Below are 26,307 nucleotides of genomic sequence, written 5' to 3' on the forward strand. Positions count from 1 at the left end.
ACACACAGCACATGTTTAGACTCTAAATGGCCAATTTCTCGCCTCAAATTATCTTAAAACTGCGTTCCGTCACACAGAAAAGTGAGAAACGGCCACTGTTTCAACAACAACAGTCTTTCTCTCTCTTTCTCTCTCGGACGCCATTGCTCACTGTAGCCAGAAGCACAACAAACTTGCGCAGCGACCCCTACTGATTGGGCGGGAAATTGCAGCGCGTGTCCGTCACCACGACGCAGAAGTATAAAGGCTCGAGGCGTCTCCGTGGTGACGCAGACGGATAACGCATACGCAGTCGGAGAAGTATAATGTGGCCTTAACAGTGGGTTGTGTGTCTCAAAATATTAGTGAACTGCTGATCACTGCATCAAGCCAAAATATATGCTTCTGTCAAACGAGTAATCGCAAGTATCACACGAAAGAGGGTTTTTATATGGGTACTTGTGTGAATGAGTTGTGTAGACACCTGTGAGCTCATGGAAGCAGCGCAGACACCCAAACGAAACCCTATTTGACTTTGACAAGCTAATATATCAAAAAACAATATAATGTGATTAAAAAAAGAAAACTTCCCTTTGGGTAATTGAATAGTAAGTGCAGTGGGGATAAGTTGTGGGGGAAGGGAACGCAAATTAATGTAAGACATGTTTTTTTGTTTGTTCTTTTTACTAAAAGTACAATGAAATCACACGGCATACATGCTCATCATCCCTTTTCTTCACACTCTTTGTGTGGGAAGCTTAACCAAGCCCCCCTAGATACAAGTTATGTCAAGAAGGACAAGTTCCAGACAATGCAGCGCCTTTGAGCAGAAAGAAAATCGTGTGTTGTGATTATGCATAATGCATTCCAAAAAGCCTCGGAGCATTGTAACGTATTCATGCTCGATGTGATCGAGTATGCTGAGGAGTCCCCACTGTTTTACTGCCATGGCTCTGAATGTCACTGTTATACTTGCTGATTATACTGATAGGTGAAAGATGAGTGGCACATGACACATATGAGTGCAGGAGAATGCAGATAGTGTCTCCCTCTGAGAGACAGCCTCTATACTGTAAATTTGTCACATTACAACTGGTCGATTGGAAAATATATAGACACCAGACATATATGAGGAGCAGTCAATGAAGCTGGATCATTTTAAAGCGGAACTAGACCGGAAGTTCCTATCATCGCTGTTTTTTTGGTGTGTATCTGCGTCATTACCTTGTTTATGAAGCCCTGACGGTTCGAAACAAACAGTTCAGCCACTGCTGAGAACGTTGTGTTTTATTGTAATCTCGGGGCTCAACGAGATCACTGAAAATCCCGTAATAGTTACGTAAGCAGCGGTTCTCCTGAACAACCGATCGTCCTGCTCCATGCGGTAGTCCAAGCACATCCGGTTGCGTACATTGAACCGCAGAAGAAGAATAACGTCCGTTGTGGAGGTGTTTCACGAGCAACAGTGTCTTCTGACTCTGGGTCTGACTCCGGTTTAAAGTCATAAAAGGGACTGCGGCGGGGAGTCGTGAAGAAGCTATTTTTAAACACTGTTAAAACAATGTTTTGATAATGAGGAGCAGTGCATCCGCCGTTCCAGAGGGGGGCGCTGCGCTTCTGAGAACGGATGTGCTGGATAGTACTGGCCAATCACAAGACTCTGTCTTCTGGGGGTGAAAGTTCACTCTGAAATCTCGCAGCAGAAAAACACTGTCAGAAAAGAGGATTTCTATCGCCTCGTTTACAGCAACTAGGAGGTTTTTGACCATAAATACAAGTTAATATATGTAAGTAGACCTCCATAACTAACATTTATGTGCAACAGGACCACTCTATGTCACCTTTAAGTTTGTCTTCAGGGGTGGATATTCAAGCAGTGATTATGAGGGGGAACATGAGTACATTTTCAGCCAACATGCTGCTAACCCACACATCTCGACTCCTCGACACTGAAGAGCTGGGTCATCTGGGTCTGTAAACTCACGACAAATAAAGATCCAAAAAAAACAAGATGACACAAAGTCACTACCCCCTGAATTCTGAAATGTAAATAAAAGAGCCAGCTGGAAGTGTGTGGTTACCATGGAGACAACTGGACCCTTTCACTGGGGCATAAATCAGGCTTTAACTCTGACTTTAAATGTGCCATGGTTAAGGTAACCTTAAATCACAAATGACACCTTTTAAATGTGATTTTTTAGGAGATGCTAAAATAAAATTGGACATTGACAAATTTGGGATTGTGATTTTGATATAATTATGATGTGAAATGGATGCGTTAATATGTCCGTTTCTTTTATTCACACAAATATTCTGTTCTTTTTTTTAACGTTTTAAATAATCCATATCAAATAGAGTGTATACATAGATTTATTATGAATAATATATGGGTAATATAAGGGATTTCACTGCATACACAATACAAATAAATTAAGGCATAAGTGCTTTCTGTCCACACAGCATGAAAACATGCATCTGCCTTGGGGCTGGTCTGACCTTTTTTGTAGAACAACAGTGACTTCTGCTGGTCAGCTGGAGGAAATGCATGAGCAGCATGTTGGTATGTCCTGTGTAAAACTTCAGTACCTTGAGTAATGAGTTAAACCTAGAGAACAATGTGACCCAGCAGAGATGTCTGTGTATAACATGTGCGTGAACCTGCCTCTTCTCGATTTGCATTCCCTTTATCCTTTATGTCTGAAAAGCTGTCGCCACGCAACGGTTTGCGTTGTGTGAGGCCATTAGCTTCACATTTTGATTTTGTTTGGTGCAGCTAACACAAAAATAAGATTGTGAACATGGGAAATTAAATTTCAGAGTTAGCTTGCGATTCAGACGCAGAGCTTGATATTCAGAGCACACGATTCAGGAGGAGGTTTATATTTTATGTATGCGGCGTTAGCAGCAGTTGGGTTAATATTTATTTAGAATCCGGAAAAACTGGACAGAGCTGACTGACACATACACACGAGGGATGGGAATCAATTTAGTTTCTCGTTTATTTTATTCAAACACACAAAGTAGCTTTTTTCCCCACTTGATTGATTTCTCTGTTTATTGTCTCAGCCTAATAAAACTGCACATGCCAACATGATCCACATTCTGAATTACATTCAGTAAAAACAAAATAGTAAAAATAAAAAATACATTAAATATGCTATTTGGTATGGACACAAGAATTATCATAATTAATCAATCAATTAATTAAATGTTTCAGTCAACAATAAACAACAACAAAAAACTTTACTGATTTAATTCTATTATTCTTTGAGGACAAAATAAAGTACATTATATTCAATTATATTATTATATTAAAATATAAATATTTAAATATCCCTGCTCTAGCTGGACAATGAAGATGTATTCTATCACGCTATTGTATTAATTATTTACATGTCTATAGGTGTGAATTTTAACGTGACAGCGCTATTTGGTGTTTGGAGGAAGTGAGGATGATGATAATAATTTCCTGGTTATGGGTTTGATTTGGTTTTTTTCGGCTCAAAAAGCAACATATTTCTTCTCCATAACACCCCCACAAAATAAAAAAAAACAACACACTTTAATGTAATAAACACTTGGGTTAATAAAATTATCCAGCTCTTAGAAACCAATATATCAAACAACATACAAAAATGGAATAAAGGATCAGTTGTACAGCAGCAATTTTGACAGGTATGTAGTAATTTACTAGCACAATGTTGCTTTTGCCTCAATCTGTCATGACAAAAAACAAATAAATTCCTCTGTGCAGTGTAGGACTGTTGCCGGGCAACACAAGATGTAAACACTATACTACATTCAGAAACACAGGCAGAATTGTATGGATATATAAATGTAATGGACTGCAGCTTTAAAGATGCTGCCATACAACAATCATCTGCATTTAAATGTGTTTCCTTTGTGTCTGTTTCTTTAAATAAAAAACACGTGCAATGATGTGATTTTCCAATTAAACGTCGATCATTACAAACATCATTATTAAAGGTCCTGTGTGTAACAATGAGTGACACACTGAATGGTAAGACTGCAGAGTGCAACAAACAGAGCACTCTCCCATTAACTATTTCTTGCCATTTCATACTTTTCATTATTTTTATTTGTTAATTATTTTAATTCCTAAAGCAGAAATGTAATTGAGAATGCAGTTTTCCCCGCCTCTTTTCACTGCCTCCTGAAAAACTAAAGACACACAGTAGATCCTGTTTCTAATCATATTTGATCGCCCTTATTAGCAAACACTGGAGAAAAGTGATTATTGGCAGTGTGTTTTTTCTCCACCTGGTTTCCACAGCAGAAGTGACGAGAGCTAAGAGTGACAGTACGAAAATGGGATACAATGCAACACTTATTCAGGACAGATCCTGAAAGGAATCAGTTTTGGCATATTCTTGCGGTATACTCGAGGTATTCAGATACGGAGCCCCCGAAGTGACATGAGAAAAAAAAAAATAATTGAAATCTCGAGTTTCAAAGTCGAGATCTCGAGTTTCCCAAAAAAATCTGCAAACATTTTTTTTTAATTTTAACTTTTTTTTGGGAAGTTTCCCAAAAACTTTTTTGGCAAGTTTCCCAAAAAAATGAAAAAAATTTTATTTATTTTTTTCAGATTTTTTGGGGAAACTCGAGATCTCGTCTTTGAAACTCGAGATTTCAATTTTTTTTTTTTTTTTCTCATGTCACTTCTGGGGCTCCGTATTCAGATAATTCAGAAGAAAATAAAAAAATAAGCTTGTGAGAATAAATTTGTAATATTTTGAGAATAAAGTTGTAATATTTTGAGAATAAAGTTGTAATATTAAATCGTCATATTATTGTATTGTTGTCAAGCAAAATCTCAGCTGATCAGCTGCAAGCTGTGACAAAATGAGGAATGTGGAGCATCTTGTGACGTTATATATTTTGGCTTCCCAAATAAAATACTTAATCTTTTGGCACATCGGCACCACATTAGCATTAGTATAAATACTTTGAAAAGACTGTGAAAAGAAACTGACTCGAAAAAAAGTATCACACAGACTTGGAGGAAATCTGCAGGACTACAGTTGGTTACATGTGCGTGCTATGCATACATGTTATAGTTTCTCAGGAAACAATTAGATTGATTATTAAGATTTTGGATTCAGATTGAGTGGAACTCCACAAGCAAGGCGCCAGTATTTTAATTCCCAAGATAAACAGAAGTCATTTGACATTGCCATCAATTGCAGCACTGACTGAATTAGTCACCACATGTGAAAAACGTTTTCCCTCAAAATCTTTGTTCTTACTTCAGTATGGCCCCATATGGGGGGGGGGGGGGCACAGCAGATACAGCTGGAGCAGAGCTCCACCGCATTTTGGCCAAGTTCCTGGAGGGGATGATTGCACATGTAGCAGAGAGAGGCTCATTAAAGAGGACAAGAGTACATGACAAGATGAAGAGGGTACTGCAACAACCACCATAATGTTCCATAAACTAACCATTAATAATCACTACTCTTTGCCCCTCGTCGCATGCTCTGATTACGGGTTTTGGTTGACAGAACACAGCTTGCCATCAGGCACATTTACTCATTACAGTTTTAATTCTTCACCATAGCTCCTCTGTGTCTTGCTGGAATTACATGTGCATCAGAAGCTCAGAAATACACAAGATACATGTTTGATTGGTGAGAAAAAAAATAAAGTTAGATTTTTATCAACACATCTGTTGGGCTGAGTGCTGCTTTATGTGTTGTAATGTTTTTGCCATTCGGAGGACGGAGGGTATGTTTTTCTTTTCCTTATGATTTCATTCTGTATTCCTTTTTATCTGGGAATCACTTTGTGCTTAAACTGCTTTAACTGCTATATAAATAACATTTATATTGCAGTGGAGGCATGAACCCATTGGTGGGAATGGCGTTATAACAGTGGGGGTATAATTAGTCCAGATGTGAAAACGTGATAAATGCTGCACAGATACATTCAGACTCTCTAATGAAAAAGCTGAAACAGAATCACTGTGGTGCTCTTACTTTAGACTGTGATAAAAAAAAGATTAGCAAATATTGATGTGTGTGACTTACTTGACAGGCGTATTGTGCAAAACTCTCAATGGTCACTTAAACTTCTGTTATGAAGCTATAGGGCTGCAACAATCAACTGATAATATTATATATTATTTCATAGTCAATTAATTGGTTTGAATGTTTTCTCAATAATTAAAACACATTCTATGTGAATATTTCTTTCTTTGCTCCAATTAACAAATCAATGAAACTGAATCATTATGGTTTGTGTACAAAACAAGACATTTGAGAACATCATCATTTCCAGGTTTGAAAAATATCAGGCACACATTTGTTGACATTTTTATGGACCAAACTATCACTAATTTAACTGAGAAAATAATCAATGGACGCATAGATAATCAGAATATTCATTAGTTGTAGCCCTAGAAAGCTATACCTGCTGACCTACTGTCTCCACGGCAGATATTGTTGACATTAAATGTAAAACAACATTAATTAGACTACACATAATTAATTAATTAATATTACACCTGAAAAGGTGTTATTTTAAAACTGCATATATGTTTCCAGTATCTTTTGGATATTATCCAATATTATCCAATAGAGTGATTTAAAAATAATTATACCATAAGGTCATTATAGCACTGGTACAATTAATAGACTACTAAATTAATTGATATTGATCGTCAAAATGTTTTAAAATGTATATACTGTATGTTCAGGTTGCCTTGTTCCTCAATGATTATTAAATTGATTGAACTGACGATAATTGTGAGTTGCAGTCCTACATTCAGTACATATATATATATATATATATATATATATATATATATATATATATATATATATATATGTTCTAGCCACTGCTGTTTAATTCTTCCATCACCATTGTCTCCAACCAGGCACTGTGACCAAATGCATGCTTCATCAACTTTGTCACAAAGTCTATGCATTCTATAATACAACAAGACAGACAGAGCAGCTCTAGAATACAAATGACCAGGCTGCATGTGTCACTGTAAAAAAAAAAAAAAGCCAAACTTAACATCGCCTTCCATCACACAGAGTAATATTTTTCCTGTCATATCAAGTTATGAAAAGGGCTGAAGGATTGCAGTCTGTTCATTGAGATTAACACACAACCAAACTATTCACATACTGTTTAGCCAGATTTAAAGAAAACCAAAGGCCCAGAAAATTGCATCACCTGTCAAGGCTGGGCCGCCACAGATTATTACCACCAATAAATCGTATTTCAGCATGAGCTGACGTGGTTATTTTGAGTGATTTTCTTGTTTGAGCATGAAGAATGAGAGATATCAAAGAACCTGGAACCAACAGAAGTGGGTTTTTGTGAATGTCTTCACTGCGAGGTGACAATCAAATGTACAAAGAGCTGGATTGTTTTGGCATTATTGATAAAATTGTGATACTAAACCTTTAGCATAATGTATATGAAGTGGTCTGAGAGAGAGCGAGATTCTAGCGTCTCATCTAGGCTCCGATTACAGCCTCACAACTAAAGCTGTAATGGAGGCTTGACCAATCACATGCAGGTTCGCTCAGAGAGAGAGAGAGAGAGAGAGATCGCTCCTATTGGCTGTTCCACAGAGTCTTAAATAATGGACTTAAGCTCCCATTTGAAAAGGGAAGCATAGGAAGCACAATGAAATTAGCAAATAACCATTGGAGGGTGACCTTTGGTTGTGAAAATAAGTAAATGTGGGAAAATGAGCTTTGTTCATTATGACCATAAACATTTCCCTGTGGAGGTCATGGACATGATCGCACATTTTTACATGATGTCAGTTTTAAAAAATATTGTCCCGATTTAAAGGACACTAGACGATAAAGCAAAACACATGTAACCAGTGGCGGCTCCGGAAATAAAATTTGAGGGGCATTTTTTTCTGATAATGAGTAAGGGGATCCATTCAATAAGTGCATAAAGCAAGACGATATCAATTTGTTGTTAGATGATTAACAGAGTCCTCCTTGTGTGATCGATTGTCCGCACTGGCCGGCTATTGACAAAAAATATAGTAAAATAGAAATAAATTGTTACGCAACAATGACGTCAGTAATCTATAATATATGGCCCTAAACTAAGATAATACAATGGTTTTCATAATTGTTATATCTCTACTAACAAAGAAAATACTTAATTTGTAGTGCACGCGCTTCGCTGCTTTCGACGCCATCTTTCTTATGTGAAAACACGCAATGCATTCTGGGTAGCCCTTGCTCCCAAGGGTGGTCTCGGAAAATCTCAATATTGAGGGCGATACAGCCCTTAAACTTGCCCCTCAACTTAATTTTTCTGAGAATCGGGACAGCACTTGCACTAGAGGGAGCGCACATTTTTGAGATTGAGGGTGAAGCAAGGAATTGAAATTCACACAAAAATTACATACACTAAACAGGAAATAAAAAAATGGAAGATTATCTTATGACTGAATAGACAACAATGGCAGAGACTAACCGATGAGGGAAGAGTAAATACTGCAGGTGTGGCCAATACTAGAAAGTTTGAAATAAATGGCTAAAATAAATGAATGATCTGATGCTCCATGTTCATTCCAAAGCATGCCTGACATTTGACAGCTTGCAATAAATGGAGAACTTTCCTGTTAACCCTTCCATTTCCAAGAGGTTTCAGGGAAATATCCACTTCACATAATGTCATTGTCAACATGCATTTACCAATGCAAGCACAAGATGGTAGATTTCATTAAAGCTGTTGCCTAAAGTACATATGAAAGCTACACACTTTTTATTGTAAAGTGATTAAACATTTATTTGTTAGTTTGTGTATTCTATTTCAATTTCATTCTAAGAGTTGATTGTACGTCAAAGTGGATGTAGGCTCCTCTCCTTGTCTGTAAGTAGGTCAGTTTTTTCAGCCACATGATGTCAAGTTCAGAGTCAGAAAAAAAAAATCAGTGATTCAAATCACATTATTTACAGATGCATCTCATTCTAAGCACTCACATTAATGCGGCACAGCGATGACACAGTCAAAATTGGTGGTGGAATGAGTTGGCAGATACTATGGTGGTTACACCTTTGTCATTACCAAAGCAAACACATTCAGAAATGTTGGTCGTCTGGACACGAACATCTGATTTGACAAATTCAAAAATAATACTGTGTAAGAAAATATCTAATTAGAGAAATAGTTCAATTTGTTTGCAGTCTGAACATAACCATTGTTAGTCCCTTTATAAAGGAACCTAATGTTAATCCCACCATCGTGTTACATCTTCATCAGTCCCCATGTTACATCTCAAAAGGTCTCTTAAGTCACCTTTACAGAAGTTCTGAGGCAATTACTGATCTATGGTTCCCACAGTATACCATGGGGGTCGTAAATGAGATGGCTGTACAACAATGTGTCCTACAGGGATAACGTGACATTTAAGAGTTACCGTCTCAGAATCTTTTTTCAATACATAGACAAATAGAAGGAAAGGGTTTCTACACTTGCCCGCAAAGGAACAAAGGCGAAAAATTAAAATGTCAAAGTATGCCTTTTAGGCCAACGCTAACTTTCGGAATTAAACCTTCATACATGTCTTTTACTGCCTGGAAACAGTCTTTTGGTGGCAAATGTAGCCCTGTGCCCTTCACATTTCGCCATTTTCCCTGCAGTAACAGATGTCATCACATCCTGGTCCTGGTCAGCTGCTGCAAGTGACCAAAGGCTAGATTGTGTCTTTTGATAGATGAGAATCATATTATTATTATTGTTCTATTTCCATGATGACACTGACTGGAATGATGCAACCCTTAGCTTCATGATTTATGGTTGTATGTCATTCTTTGCAGAACCTTGAAGCCAAGTCATAAACACAAAATCTCTCCATAACAATGCTTTTAAAGGTGAAATAAGTAGTTTATAGTGCCATCAAGAGGAGAGGCTGAAATTTACAACAAAGACCTGCTGCTCTGCTCACCCCATCCCTTCCCTGAGCGCTACGGTATCCTCAGCCGGTCAAATGTCGTCCTCGTCGTCTTTCTCCGTGTCAGCAGATGAGGTTCGTGAGGCGAGGGAGAGGGCGGAGCTACCGCGGCCGTAGCAGACGAAGCGGAGAGAGTGGAGGCGGGACTTCCGCTACAAGTAAAGAGACGCTTGATTTGTTCTCTCGCGTTTGTCCTTACAGGCTCCGGTAGAAACATGGCGTCTCTCTGCTAACAGTGGCTATGCAACCGCGGCCCGCGACCATGTTATTTTACATGACTTTTTGAAACACTACGAAAATGAAACAAAAACTATTATACAGCGACTAGACAATGCAGGAGCACATAATATGTATGAAAAAGTGGATTTTGGGTTATATAAACCCATAAATACTACATAGTGTCCCTTTAAATTGCAAGTGCTGCTCTACAAAAACAAAAACATTTTGAGTTATGACAGCAAACAAATTAGCTAAAAATTATACAAGATTCAATAGATATATTTATGTGTATATAACTGCAATGTGACTTGACATTCTTAATAAGACGGTGGCCCACACGCAGAAATACTCCTGCAGCAATAGTCTCCCTGCTGCCAGAAATTGCCCAGACCAGAAACCACCTCTTGCCAACAGTGTCTGCTGGAGGAACCTGTGAGCAGGTTTTGATTTATGGTCACAAACCCAAGCCTGTCTAAACCTGGAATAAAATCCACACCTGTGTGCACCATCTATCAGAGATTGTTCCTCACTCACACACACTACCTGAGCAGGAGACACATTTTGACACCCAGCTTCATTACGGAAGAGGTCTCGGTAGTTGCGGAACATCACATGCACTTGCTTGTTGCTGCTTACTAGAAAAACAAACAAACAAACATTCAATTTGCTCTCATTCCTCAGGAGGGTTATAGCTTATGGAAACAGAGAACATAACAGGCATACTGATGCACTCAATAATGTCCATCCTTGAAATGAATTTCTTCAAAGCAATGGAAACAAAAGAAAGACTCGTTAACATCCTACTCAAGACCACCCCGTTGAGAACAAGCTCACGCTTAATATGCATCTTCCTCTCTGCCCATTAAATAGTTCATTGGAAAAATAGACAAAGGAAAGCAAAGGGAGGTTACATTTTAAAAATGCAATATTTTTAGCTTGAAAAATAAATAAATACAAAGCAAAATACTTTCCTTTGTGTCTTACTTATTCAGAGATTCAAGGCCAGAGATTTGAAAGGAAATGTTTTGATGAAATGTTTTTTGAACTTGGTTGACACTAAAGTACCGTGTGTATTTGTGGTGACCGTGGTAATAGTGGAAGCTTTTACGTCGTTCTCACCTCCGGTGTTACCATAGTTGCATGAGCCGCTGCTGGTGCCGCAGATCTCACACATGGAAGCTGACCTTGTTCAGGGACAATGCAACAGGGTACAAAAAGGCATTTGCTTGGGTTCCCAAGCTGGGGAGGCAACTGATTACACCAAAAAACCACTGTCAAAGCAGTCCACACAATGTTGATTAAGCCTATCAACTCCATTAATTTTATTATATTATTATTATTTGATTAATGAGCCGCGCGGCGCAGTGTGTATGTAAATTCCCATGCTAGAAAAAAACCCTAAACGCACCAGCGTAACTGCGACTGAAAGTGACGTGTGTGGATCAACAACACGAGGAGAGAAACGTGGAAACACGACAGAAAGGCAGCCTTTGGTTGAGAAGAAATGTAGGACAACATCTACATCTTTCTGCAGTGCTTTCAAACGCGTGCTCCTCATATCGCCGATCCACACATGCCACTCGCTAACCGCAGGCACGTAACTGGTGCGTTCAAGGTGTCCCTCCAGCATAGGAATTTACACACACGATCAACAACAAAGGGCTTGTGAAGCTTGTGAACATTTTTTTCATAAATAAGATATATCCACTGGACACACAAGTCCTCTGAGGCTGGAAGTTTGTGTAAAACACTGTGCTCCGCTGTGCAGCCACTCTTCCTCCCTCGCCTGCACTCTCGTATTTCACAGGGACAAGGGGGAGCTACGGTGGAGCTGTGAAGTACTCTGCCTGGCGGGGTGCCAACATTCACGGTGAAATGTCCGCACTGTCGTCACTTGGTCGGGAGGTGTAAACATCGCGTGTTTTATCGCCTATACTTACACAAAGTGGAACCACTAAAACATGACTGAGTCTTGTTTTTTCACATTTTGGGGACTGGTATGGCCCACTGAGTCCCAAATATAAGTACTTAAAGATTAAAAAGTTGATTTTGCACAATAGGGGACCTTTAAATAAAGCTAACAAATGAAACGGTTAATCTTATTGTGTTATTCTTCTTATTGTTTTCAGACATTCAGAGACATTATATCATGCAACATTTTCAGCATTTTCTTCACAGGGACAAATAAGCCTTCTCAAGCAAAATCACTCATTCAAACAAGTGGCAGATACATATGTCGCAACCGCGAAACAAATTAGTGACACATTTATTACATATTCCACCAGACTTGGGAATGTGAGATGTACTCAGAGGGGAGAATATATTGAGATCAGCTGGCATAGCTTTACAATTATAGACTGACTCTGGACAATCATTCTTATGAAACTGATTTCAGCAATCTGTTTCACTCTGGGCAAGCTGGTCCTGAACAGTTTTTAAGGAGTGATTATGTGATAGATGTGAGGAAAGAGGGAAAAAACCTCACAGGTTCAATAACCTGCTGGAGGTGTTTTATATGCTGACAGAGAGATTGCAAACAATACCCATTTTCCTGACAGTGCAAGGAAATCCTCAGATTAAAAAGCTGTGCAATACATATCTGTAAACATTGTTCAATGAAACGTAAATATTGCAAATTGAGGCTTTTGTTTACCCAGAAAAGGGGCTCTAGGTTATATCCATTCTTTTTTATTTCATCATATATCAGTTTTGAATGTAAGAAACATCTATTTTTCTCTTTTTTTTCAACCTTTTCTGCCAATATGACTAGTAGATAGATCTGTACTTAATAATGATGCTATTTTATCATGATGGAATAAGGACATTGGTGATGAAGATTTTAACCATTATCATTCAGTCAGGAACATTCATCATAATTAAACCATTTATTACAAACGGAAATACTGTTAGACTGTGCACTGAAGGATCTGCGCTTAAGATGCTCCAAGCAGCATGCTAAGCCAAACAAGGGATGCAGGAAACCCACCTAGAGGAGCAAAACAGTAAAAAAAATTAACTTTTGAGCCTGTGAATTTGATTTAGAAAAGTGGAGGCTGGGGTGGTGTCCAATCTTTGTCAGCTGCACCATAGTGAGGCTGCATTGGTGTAGCAAGAAGTGAGGGAGGAGTTTTATTGAAATGGATCACCCTCGCATGAGAGTGGCTAAGCGTAAAGCCCAATTTATACTTCTGCGTAAAGTGCTCTGCGTAGGTTACGCAGAGACTCTGCGTCGACGTAGAGCCTGTTGAAGAGCCTCTGCGTCGTCTCCCACTGCCCGAAATATTTTTTAAGTGTCCGTCACTCCGTCAAGGGACAACGGAGACGGCAAGAGCTGCGATTGGTCCTCAGGACAGGCCGAGCTAAGCTGCTCTGTGCCGGCTCACAGTGAGCACCGAGCGTCCACAGAGGCGGAGCTGATCCCCGCCGATAACGCCGCTGCCAAACTATAAATACGTCATATCTTAACACACACGGCACATGTTTAGACTCTAAATGGCCAATTTCTCGCCTCAAATTATCTTAAAACTGCGTTCCGTCACACAGAAAAGTGAGAAACGGCCACTGTTTCAACAACAACAGTCTTTCTCTCTCTTTCTTTCTCGGACACCATAGCTCACTGTAGCCTGAAGCACAACAACCTTGCGCAGCGACCCCTACTGATCGGGCGGGAAATTGCAGGGCGTGTCCGTCACCACGACGCAGAAGTATAAAGATGTCATCTCATCGACTTTCTTTCGACTTCCTCTCTGCATGTTGGTTTCTTTGTACGCCACAGAACTTTTAGTATATCAGAAATATAAACAAGGCTTCACTCTCTGCTCAGTACTCTACAATACTGTATCTTAACAGGTCCCATTTGTTTCCTAATAGAAAGTAAGGAGTTATGGTAGGTTAATTTGTTATATCCTTAATATAGCCTAATGATAAGTGCATATTACACATAAACTTATACACATTCCCGAGCCCTTACCCTAACCATCACAAAATGCTTAACCCTGACATAAACCTAGTTCTAAGTGTAACCGTATAAGTTTTTACTGTAAAAAAAAGGCCTTTAAGGTCGTGAGGAAACAAGAAAGAAAGAAAAAACAAATTTTTACATTTAACAAAATGTGTTTGCTCCTGTTTTTTCTTTTTGTGGTCCTCAAAAAAATATAAACACAAATATACACATACACATACACAAACGAAAAAAACAAAGCCTAACCTAAACCCTAACCAGTTCAACAGGAACGAGGTTCTGCCTAATTAGAACCAGGGTTTGGGCTCCATGAGGACTACTGATAAGTCCTGATAAGTCAGTGTTTACCAGAGAAATTCCCAAACTTTGTTTTGTCATTCTATTTTGATTAAAGGGGAAATAAGTACTTTATAGTGACATCTAGAGGAGAGGCTGAAATTTACAACAAAGACCTGCTGCTCTGCTCACCCCCTCCCTTCCCTGAGCGCTACGGTATCCTCAGCCGGTCAATTGTCGTCCTCGTCGTCTTTCTCCGTGTCAGCTGATGAGGTTCGTGAGGCGAGGGAGAGGGCGGAGCTACCGCGGCCGTAGCAGACAAAGCGGAGAGAGTGGAGGCGGGACTTCCGCTACAAGTAAAGAGACGCTTGATTTGTTCTCTCGCGTTTGTCCTTACAGGCTCCGGTAGAAACATGGCGTCTCGCTGCCAACAGTGGCTATGCAACCGCAGTCCACGGTCATGTTATTTTACATGACTTTTTGAAACACTACGAAAATGAAACAAAAACTATTATACGACTAGACAATGCAGGAGCACATAATATGTATAATAAAGTGGATTTTGGGTCATATAAACCCATAAATACTACATATTGTACCTTTAAGTGGCCTGTATTTTACCACTGTATGTTTTTGTTGTTTTGTCATCATCTTGTGTCTACAATAATGTGTACAATAAAAACATAGCATAATACAGAAACGCATCACATCAAACAATCATCTTCAGTATCATTTCAACTTGGGACAATACTGTGTGTCTTTCTGATAGAAGGCACAGATTTTTCTTAGATGGAGCACTTTCACATTTGCTGCTTCAGAAGTACACGAGGCAACAGATGACTGGGGTTGATTATAGCTTTGCCCCCATCAGCAGTGTCCTCGTTGCTTATCTGTAAAAAAATCTAGCTGGCTGTCACTTCAGCAGCAACATAAGAACTTGTCTGACATAAGGAGCGACATCAAAGCACATCAGTGCTTTAACACTGCATATCTGAGAACTGCAGTTACAAAATTGCTCTACTTTCAGGTTGTTGCAGTTGACTTTACACGACAGCTGTGCCGGTGTATTTTGTAAGACTGTTATAAACCTCTTAACTCTATTTGCTAAGGAGGCTTCAAAAGTAATCGAGGATCTTTGTGTGAATGCGCTGGCGAACATTTAACATCACTATGCAACTCTATCATGAATATAAAATATTGTATAAAAAATGTATGCAGCTCTAGATGGCAATACATGGTGACATGGCACATTGATTGCATGTTGTCGGTGGTTGAGTACATACAGTATTGTATCTGCCTGTGTAGTTCTACAATAAGGTAAACCTTTCTCTAGCTAAAATAGTACTTGACATTTGCCAGTTGATGTTGATATTGTGCTGAGCCACCATCAACAAATCAGTGTTATTTGGAAAAAAAAGCTAGACAGCTTCCTTTTTTTTTCTAAATTAAGGTAATTCCTACGGAGCCCCCGAAGTGACATGAGAAAAAAAAAAAAAATTTAAATCTCGAGTTTCAAAGTTGAGATCTCGAGTTTCCCCAAAAAATCTGCAAAAAAAATTTTTTTCTTTTGTTTTCTAAAAAAAAAAAAAAAAAAAAAAATATATTAAATATATTAAATATATATTTTTTTTAATTTTTTTTTCTTTTGTTTTCTTAAAAAAAAAAAAATTCAATATATTTTTTTTTTTCTGATTTTTTTGGGAAACTCGAGATCTCGACTTTGAAACTCGAGATCTCGACTTTGAAACTCGAGATTAAAAAAAAAAAAAAAATTTCTCATGTCACTTCGGGGGCTCCGTAAATTCCAACCAAAGCTGCACACAATCACTGCTCGAATCCCACATATTCAAAACCGACGAGGTCTTATCTGGTACTAAAACAGACATGGTTTTGCCCACTATTTGTAGACTTTGCATTACTTTAATGTTCAGTTTCAGGCTTTTTTGTCACAAGAACTTGACTGGTTTCGGGGGTAGGTGGTGGATACAGTGAGCTTTCACTCGGATGGATTTTTTATCTCGTCATGATGAAACAAGATCTTAAAACCGGTATTTTCAGATAAATGGAGGCTCAGTCCTTAACACTTTCATGAATCACTGGCTGTCGCTCTTACCAAACTTCCTGTCGAGATCCCCGCTGTGTAATGTCAGCGTAAATCCTCAGTGTTACAGCGCAGCTTGAGAAATGTGGCACATTCTTCTATACACAACCTTGTGCCCCCGTCACTGATGAGCACACTCGGAGAGGAGCACTGACACAGCTCCCTGCTTCCATGACAATCCAACTTTATAGCAGCAATCTGCATGTGGGTGGACCTGACACTTCAACGGAAACACTCGTGACACAAGCCTCGGGCTGCCTCCAGTCTTGTTAAACTCAGCTAGACCCCAGCAGTTAAGACCCACGACAAATCTGGTGTCTCTTCCTAATTGGATTTCTTATTTTGGCTAGTGGACGTTAGGACACACTTATAACATGAAGAGGGGATGAGGAAGAGCTGTTATGATCGCAGTACAAGGTAATGACGGTCGGACAGGAAGAGATTAGTGGGTTTTGTGCAACATAAAGGGGTTTGGTATTCTTAATCCTCCCCATAATCCCTGCTTCTTGCACCGCTTTCTCAGACAGATTGGAGGTTAAAGGCCACATTATACTTCTCCCCGACTGCGTAATGCGTTATCCGTCTGCGTCACCACGTAGAGCACTCGAGCCTTTATACTTCTGCGTCGTGGTGACGGATAGGCGCTGCAATTTCCCGCCCGATCAGTAGGGGTCGCTGCGCAAGGTTGTTGTGCTTTTGGCTACAGTGAGCAATGGCGTCCGAGGGAGAAAGACTGTTGTTGTTGAAACAAGTGGCCGTTTCTCACTTTTCTGTGTCCCGGAACGCAGTTTTAAGATAATTTGAGGCGAGAAATTGGCCATTTAGAGTCTAAACATGTGCTGTGTGTGTTAAGATATGACGTATTTATAGTTTGGCAGCGACGAAGTCGGCGGTGTTCAGCTCCGCCCTCTGTGGACGCTCGGTGCTCACTGTGAGCCGGCACAGAGCAGCTTCGCTCGGCCTGTCCTGAGGACCAATCGTAGCTCTTGCCGTCTCCGTTGTCCCTTGACGGAGTGACGGACACTTAAAAAATATTCCGTGCAGCCGGAGACAACGCAGAGACTCTACAACAGGTTCTGCGTCGACGCAGAGGACTCTGCGTAGCCTACGCAGAGCACTTTACGCAGGAGTATAAATTGGGCTTAATGTGTCGCTTTTAAGATTTCAATATCATTTTGGGGAGGAAAGCTCAACCTTGAAATCCTGTTTGAGTTTGAAATATACAGCCTAAAGGCACATCAGACCATCTGAGCTAATTACATGTGCCCTGTCAGCTGCACACATGGAGGAGACGAAAGTCAGACGATGTGAAAAATAATACGGTCCAGCCCACACAACTCACCAATTTCCTAATAAATTCTAATAGGCCGCCCACCGAGAGGTTAAATGCTGCCCTCCACAGGTTGAAGTTGTGATTCACAGTTCTACCTGCACCTGGAAACCGAACTGTTTGTATTACCCTTTATTGGCCTTAATTTAGTATTTTTGATGGATATTATTTTATGGAACAATTAAGTAAATTGGTGAATTGGTCACTCTAAATTGACTGTAGGTGTGAGAGTGTGAGTGAATGGTTGTTTGTCTCTGTGTGGCCCTACGATGGACTGGCGAACTGTCCAGGGTGTACACTGCCTATCGCCCCATGTCAGCTGTGATAGGCACAGCACCCCCCCCCCCCCCCCACGACCCTCCGGTGGATAAAGCGGTAGATAATGGATGGAATTAAGTAAATGGAGATGCATCAACACAGACACTGGCATGTGATATATCTCATGTGCATGTGAGACAAACACCAACAAACATGAAGTCAAATCATTTCTCTTAAATCCCTTCATTCCATAAGCAAATGTTACTCATATGAATGCGATGGAATGAAAAAATGTATCCTGGGCACAGATCTCTGATTCGGAACATGTCAAATAAACATGGTTAAGCCTCTTCTTCTTGCGAATTGTTACTCCATAAATATAAATTCTTCAAATAAATGGTTGCAATTACTTAGTAAATTCCTGTCAGTATTTGATGATAAAAGGCAAATTGAATCATAATGAAATGCTCTTTTTGTACTGGTTTTTTTTTTTAGAGATTATTTATTTATTTACTTTTTTTTTTTTACATGTGTCTTTGTCTCCAGGGGCCTATTGCACAAAACTAGGATAAGGGATTAAGCCGGGCTATGTTGATTATCCTGGCTGGACATAGCCTCAAGTTGGTCACACATAAGTTACCATGGCGATTTACAGTTAGCCTGGTACCAACCAGACTAATCAAATTTTAATTCTTATTGATCCTGAATGATTGCATGTTTGGTAACCCTTTTTACAGTCCCCTTATTACCAGGTATTTACCTGGTAAATTCATAGTAACACAAAAGTGTTCCTAGGTAATTACAATGGTAATAAGAAAGTAAATACAATGAAACAATGGCCAAAATACCGGGCATTTACTGGTAACTATATAGTACATTATAGTGTGTTATTGGGTTATAAGCCGGGTAATAAGAAGGTAGCTACAGTACCCTAATGACTAGCTATTTACCCAGTAAATATATGGAAACAAAAATGTGAAAACTTGGTCCGTCTTTAATTATTCCGTTTCAACTGGACACATAATTATTGTTCATAATCATTATATGTTCACTTTGACTCACAACCTGCTTAGCTTTAGATGGCCAGACGTAAGATGTCAAGATTACAGTGGTCTCAAAGTATCTGTCATGTATGTGAAGGTTCCCATTCATCCAGGTCATAGATGTATTCTGTAGTTTGCTGTAGGCAACTGGAGTTGCTTGAGTTAGGTTTGCAGACGTTTCTCTCATCCAAGAGGCGTCTTCAATGCTGACTCAAAGGTGTTTTTTAGCGTTTATATATTAGACACAAACTGATCACTGGATGCATAAAATCTGTGGGGGATAATCCTAGTTCTATTGGTTCCCTGTCATTTCTGTCCTGTCTGGTTTCTACTCATTGAGTGTCACAATAAAATTGGCTTCTTCTAATTATCTTCATTGATCAAGACTGTCACAATCACCATGACAGCTTGAAGCAAACAGGTGTAATCAATTCTGAGTGACTGTGAAACAAATGGACACAGGTGGAAAGGTTTAATCGGGAAGGTTTGATCAAAAGAAAACCTTGTCCAGACACTCGATTTTTAGACCCTCTCAGTGACTCATGATCCATCACGTACCACTGCTACATTCACACAATTCATTCAATTTTAGTTTGAAACTGGATCTGAAACCAATAAGCTGTTCAGGTTTAGTTTGAAAACTCAGGGGCTGCATTAGTCTGGACAGACACAGACCTTTCGGAAATGATGACACAATTGCGTTATCCGTTCACATTCTGACTGGCTCTTCATCAGTCACGACTCAAATGCTCGGTGAATGAAATCAGTGAAGCTTACTTTCAGTTTTACCTCTCAACAATCTCTTCATTTGCACTATTGCTCCTTTGTACTTACTATAACTAAGCAACCAAGGGCAGAGAAAAAAAAAAAAAACATCTGCTTTCCATTTACACCGTTATGCACATTCCCAGTGTTACAAATGATCATATAAAATACATTTTAGGTATCTTGTGTGAATGCAGAGTGAAACAATTCAATTAAAGGGACACTGTGTAGTATTTATGGGTTTATATAACCCAAAATCCACTTTTTTATACATATTATGTGCTATTTCCAATATCCGATCCAGTGATTTTGGCCAGTATTAGACCAACCAGTCTATTGCCTCATTCAAAATGATCCACTGAAAAACTCACAACAAAGGCTTTTTAAAGTTTTATTTTCTCTCATCATTCATTTCGAGTCAAAACTCCACTAATACATTCTGCCATAAATAAATTGCTCGCCTCTGGGACTTAGTGGGGAAAGTATGATCGATGCATTTGCCCAAAGCTACGTTTCTCTGTTGGGGACATCCAGGTTGAAAAGTGATGTGGGTGAAATCAATACACACAAAGATGTTTGTGCAGCTCTACTTGTTAAGACACTATATTTAATTCCAATTGTTTGCACAGCCCAACTAAAGCCTTTTTTTAAGAAAAATATTAACCATAACCAGTTACCCTTATCCATCCATCCATTATCTACCGCTTTATCCTCCACCAGAGGGTCGCGGGGGGGTGCTGTGCCTATCTCAGCAGACATTGGGCGATAGGCGGGGTACACCCTGGACAGTTCGCCAGTCCATCGCAGGGCCACATATAGAGACAAACAACCATTCACTCACACTCTCATCCACACCTATGGTCAATTTAGAGTGATCAATTCACCTAATCCCCATATCGCATGTTTTTGGACTGTGGGGGGAAAGCCGGAGAACCCGGAGAAAACCCACGCACACACGGGGAGAACATGCAAAGGCCCTTGTTTTCCGGAGTTGTTCCAAACGGGGCTCGAACCCAGGAACCCCGGTCTTCTTGCTGCAAAGGCAAGAGTGCCCACCACTACACCAACCGTGGGCCCCCCCCCCAGTTACCCTTATTCTAATCACAATTTATATCTTCATCTTAAATGTAGCTAAAGACACAGGTATGAGGTGAAGACCAAAAAGTCAGTACTTAAAAACCAACCAATAAAAACCAACACACACACACACAACACAATGCCACGCTCCTCCTATTCTTCTATGGTTTACTCGCACTATATTGAAGACAATGCGGATGCTGCTCTCCATCATGACTCACACAGAAAGCGAAGGTGTTAACTTCACTACACCTGATTAATTCACATTAAAGAAAACACACACATACAGACAATCATTCATCGTAATCTCCTCGCAGCGACGTCTTTCATGCTCTTTTTTAACAACAACAGGTTGGATGATCTCCAGCGCAAAGTTGAGCAACTGATGCGCCATCATCAGATCCCCGTGTTGTTGTTTGACGGTTGTCGGTGTTTCACATGTGTTCATTTCACGACTGTAACGAAGTTGCGACAGAGACACCAACAGCAGTGCGCTGTGACATTATTATGTCTGATCAGCCCCCAAACGAACAACAATAATGATCGTGAGGATTAGGACGTGATATGAATGAAATCTCGCCACTGCGCCAGTGCCTCCTCATCCATTACGTTCACAGTGGACGAGGAACACCTTCGTTCAAAATCCCCGAGACTCGTGTCACTTCTTCACTTTTTCATACAGCTTCAAAAACAAGAGCAGCAACTTGCCACAGATGCCGATGAGCATGCATCATCCACCCGTGGCAGCATCTCCATCCAAAAACGCTGCGCGTCAATGCGCATAGCGTTCACCAGTCACCAAGCTCTCGCTGAAGTTTCGAGCTGTTCCACAGCTGATGCTGCTGCTCAGACGCACGCAGCTCAACGCACCGCGGGAATATAAACAGATAAAGTAAAATACCTTGATGGTCTTCGTGGACTGGCATTTGACTTGATGCGAAACGGAGGCGGTTTGGTTCATGTTGGGGACGTAAACAATCCTCCTTCTATCCAAGTGACAACAGCAGCAGCAGCAGCAGAGGCAGAGAAACAAAGCGAGTCCCGGCTTCTCTACAGCAGCAGAGGATGCTCACCGATGTCGTTCTTTTGTTCAATGTGCGCGACTGAAGCGCGCGCAACCGCATCTGACAGCTACAACATGCGACTCTCACAGCTCATCGCAACGCGCGAAGGTAAAAAGCATGATGTGCACATGGCAACTGGTGCAAGTGATGACCGGTAACCAGGGGCGACCGCAGACATGTCTGAACGGGATGGCCGCTATAGTGAACCGTAATCCGTATTCAATTCTTCTTCTAGTCCAGGGGTCTGCAACCTGCGGCTCTAGAGCCTCATGTGGCTCTTCAGCACCCTCGGTAGTGGCTCCATCTCGCTTTGAAGAAAAAAAACTTTTCATGTTTTTCACACTTTTTTGTCAAGTTAAAGGCGTAAATAATAGTGTTTTGAAAATTTTGTCCTTCATATCCAATTGGAAAACTACGGAAGCATATTGCATTCACTTGAAAAAAAAAAAAAACTCTATAACTCTATAATTTTTTTTCTGTTTTTCTGACTAATATTTTTTTTTCTGTTTTTCTGAGTAATTTTTTTTTTCTGTTTTCAGAGTAAAAAAAAATCTGTTTTTCGTGCAAATTTTTTTCCCCTGTTTTTCGGAGTAATTTTTTTCTGTTTTTCGTGCAAATTTTTATTCCCCTATTTTTCAGAGTTATTTTTTTCAGAATTATCGAGAACTCTTGCTATGGTACACACGCTTTATTTTCAGCAGTCTCCTGGTCGTCTCTTGAGTCACCACGTAGCCAGCCTGAATGCATTTCAAATGCATAATCTTGTATCCATGGAGCCATATCTGTCCAACTGATCCTGGAGAAAGATTGCTATGTCAAGCAGATGGCTTTCCTTCTGAACAACCGCAAATTCCTCAGGTGCCTGCATTAAGTCGACAAACTAATGATAATACCATCTATCTCCAAGTGTCTTAAACCCAGATCAAAGTAAAACTTGATTAAACTAAACAAGCCGTCCATGTTATAAAAAAAATTACTCCGAAAAACAGAAAAAAAAATTACTCCGAAAAACAGGGGAAACATTTTTTGCACGAAAAACAGAAAAATAATTACTCTGAAAAACAGAAAAAAAATTAGTCAGAAAAACAGAAAAAAAAATATTCAAAAAATCAAACCGAAAATTAATTACTGAGAAAAACAGGAGTTTTTTTTTTTTTTTTCAAGTGAATGCAATACGCTTCCGTAGAAAACCTCCCCTGAAAGCCATTAAAGTAATGCTTACATGAAGAAATTAACATTTGGAGTCCTGTCCATGCTTAGATCCATATACTTAGGCCAGGCATATTTTCTCATACATAAACTACATAAAATTGTACATAAAATTTCATCTCAAAGTCATTTTTCTACACTTTGGAGGTTTGGTATCAACGTGCGACAAACTGTAGTTCTTTGAATATAGTACATGTGTAAAAACAACAACTTTACATGTTATTTTATCTTCATTTTAAGGATGAAATAGGTTTTTTTGCGGCCCCAGAATAATTTTATTTGGGTGGAGAGGGGACAAAAATGGCTCTTTTCATTCTAAAGGTTGCAGACCCCTGTTCTAGTCCAATGAAAATTTCAGATACCCACAATGACAATATCTGTCATATCCACAACTTTCAGAATCAGAATCTGTTTTATTGTCAGGTAAAGCTTACACATTTGGAGGAATTTGTTCTGGTTGTTGGTGCAAAAAACAAGAATAAAAATAGTAAAGTAAAATGAAAAAAAAATTAAGAGAGTAAATGTAAATTTGTAAATATGAATTAAAAAAAATGTGTGCATTAAAGAAGTCAACAAACACATTTGTTGATGTAAATTTTGCCATGCAAAGCCACTGTTTAATTCGATTTATGTGTAATGTGGTTTTCCATTACCTTTCATGTAATGTTTCATGTTTCAAACATTCAAACATAAACAGGTGTCCATTGTTTCAATATAGAAATGTCACTCGACTAAGTTTGATTCCACTGCTAAATTGGCAGGAAATGCTGCAGCAAAAATGAACTGTACAATAACCCTTGGTGCTTTTCACAGGCATGGGCATTATTCCAGATCTACAGTTTCCCAACATCCTATTCACAATAACACAGCATGTGAAATTGAGAAGATATTAAGGCTATAAAGCACCGATATCACTGCACAAGACATATTTATTTGTGTGTATTACGGCAGTGATCTCTCAGGATCACTCAGGATATTTGGTAAATCATTCAAATATTATTCCCTTTTCTTATAGCTTGTCTCAGACTGTTGGCATCACAGGGCACAACAGTGATCAGCCTGATAAAGGTCACCTGTTGCATTGATGGATTTGAACAGCACAGCTTAGTGATAAAATTATTGTTTGATTGCAGCATCAGCTTCTGGAGTTCATAGCGGTTTTTAGATCTTGTGTCTTTAGCGTTAACAGTCGATCATGATATTCATCCACACAGATATGATCAATATAGATTTTACTTACATCGTGATGTTGGTATTGCGTCTTCACTGTTTGAAAGTTGTTCCGAAGGTGGTTTAATTCCTTATGAGTATGACTGATTATGTATTGGTGAATCAATAAATCAAAAAACAATTCACAAACTTAACAGGATTTTTACAAAAAAAAGACGTATCAACTAAATTTACTAAATTAATTGACCACGACCCTCATGTGGATGATAAAGTAGTCGAAGACGGATGAATGTATATATTTTTGGGGGGTAAGGTTGATCACTGTCTTCCTGGCATTCCCACTGAACAAAGAATCTGCACACCTGTCCTCACTTAATGTTTAAGGTGTGGGTCAGGTGGTACAGCATTTCAAAAAAAAACAAAAAAACAACCACTTGGTGGTGCTGTTTCAAGTTTGCAAGTTTCAAGCAACTGGAAATAAAAGAAAAACATTCTGCTCAACATTCGGTAATTTCCTACTGTAAAATGTTTACTTGTAGGCCACAATTAAAACAGGAGATGCACATGAACTCATCTATATTAAACTGACATTTACGACAAAACAACTATGTGGCAGTCAGAGTCTGTGGTGTGTGAAAGTGCATACAACTGTCATCAGTGTGTGGTTGTGTTAAAGGTACAATATGTAGTATTTATGGGTTTATATAACCCAAAATCCACTTTTTTATACATATTATGTGCTCCTGCATTGTCTAGTCGCTGTATAATAGTTTTTGTTTCATTTTCGTAGTGTTTCAAAAAGTCATGTTAAATAACATGACCGCGGGCCGCGGTTGCATAGCCACTGTTAGCAGAGAGACGCCATGTTTCTACCGGAGCCTGTAAGGACAAACGCGAGAGAACAAATCAAGCGTCTCTTTACTTGTAGCAGGAAGTCCCGCCTCCACTCTCTCCGCTTCGTCTGCTACGGCCGCGGTAGCTCCGCCCTCTCCCTCGCCTCACGAACCTCATCTGCTGACACGGAGAAAGACGACGAGGACGACATTTGACCGGCTGAGGACACCGTATCGCTCAGGGAAGGGAGGGGGTGAGCAGAGCAGCAGAACTTTGTTGTAAATTTCAGCCTCTCCTCTAGATGGCACTATAAACTACTTATTTCCCCTTTAAGCTCGGTGAAAAGTGGAGTTCGGTGTCGAGACTCAAGGCCCATGCATGACAATGAAGGAGGGAAACACACCTTTGGTGCAAGTTGAGAACTCATTAATTTTACATTACATGTAAAAAAGCAGAAACTGAAAAAGACTGAAAAGATGCAGGCCACACGGGTTGGTTTAGTGGTTAGCACTCGAGACCTGAGTTCGAGCCCCAGTTGGAACAAGGCCCTTTCTGCATGGAGTTTGCATGTTCTCCCCCTGTCTCTTCAATCTCTAAAGGCTTATTCATACTCACGCTTGTGATATGGCGCGGGGCTCCGCAGACGGCACGGAGGCGTTTATACTCACCGTGTTGTTCGTAGCAGTAACATCTTTTGATTAAAGGTCACATAGAGTGGTCCTGTTGCACATAAATGTTAGTTATGGAGGTCTACTTACATATATTAACTTGTTTTTATGGTCAAAAACCTCCTAGTTGCTGTAAACGAGCCGATAGAAATCCTCTTTTCTGACGGTGTTTTTCTGCTGCGAGATTTCAGAGTGAACTTTCACCCCCAGAAGACAGAGTCTTGTGATTGGCCAGTACTATCCAGCACATCCGTTCTCAGAAGCGCAGCGCCCCCCTCTGGAACGGTGGATGCACTGCTCCTCATTATCAAAACATTGTTTTAACAGTGTTTAAAAATAGCTTCGTCACGACTCCCCGCCGCAGTCCCTTTTATGACTTTAAACCGGAGTCAGAC

General features: G+C 39.7%; 1 protein-coding gene across 1 annotated transcript in view; it reads right to left on the reverse strand.

Annotated features, from left to right (window-relative positions):
- Positions 1 to 21,928, reverse strand: part of dpp10 (dipeptidyl peptidase like 10) — a gene marked incomplete at both ends in the record, with an annotated part of 208,502 nt that extends 186,574 nt beyond the window's left edge. Inside the window, one exon of the mRNA XM_083890482.1 lies at positions 21,869 to 21,928. Coding sequence (XP_083746608.1) covers positions 21,869 to 21,928 — 60 coding nt within the window. The remainder of the gene's footprint in view (positions 1 to 21,868) is intronic.
- Between the last annotated feature and the right edge of the window lie 4,379 nt (positions 21,929 to 26,307).

Source organism: Microchirus variegatus (genome assembly GCF_963457635.1).
Source record: "Microchirus variegatus genome assembly, chromosome: 5".
Taxonomy (NCBI): domain Eukaryota; kingdom Metazoa; phylum Chordata; class Actinopteri; order Pleuronectiformes; family Soleidae; genus Microchirus; species Microchirus variegatus.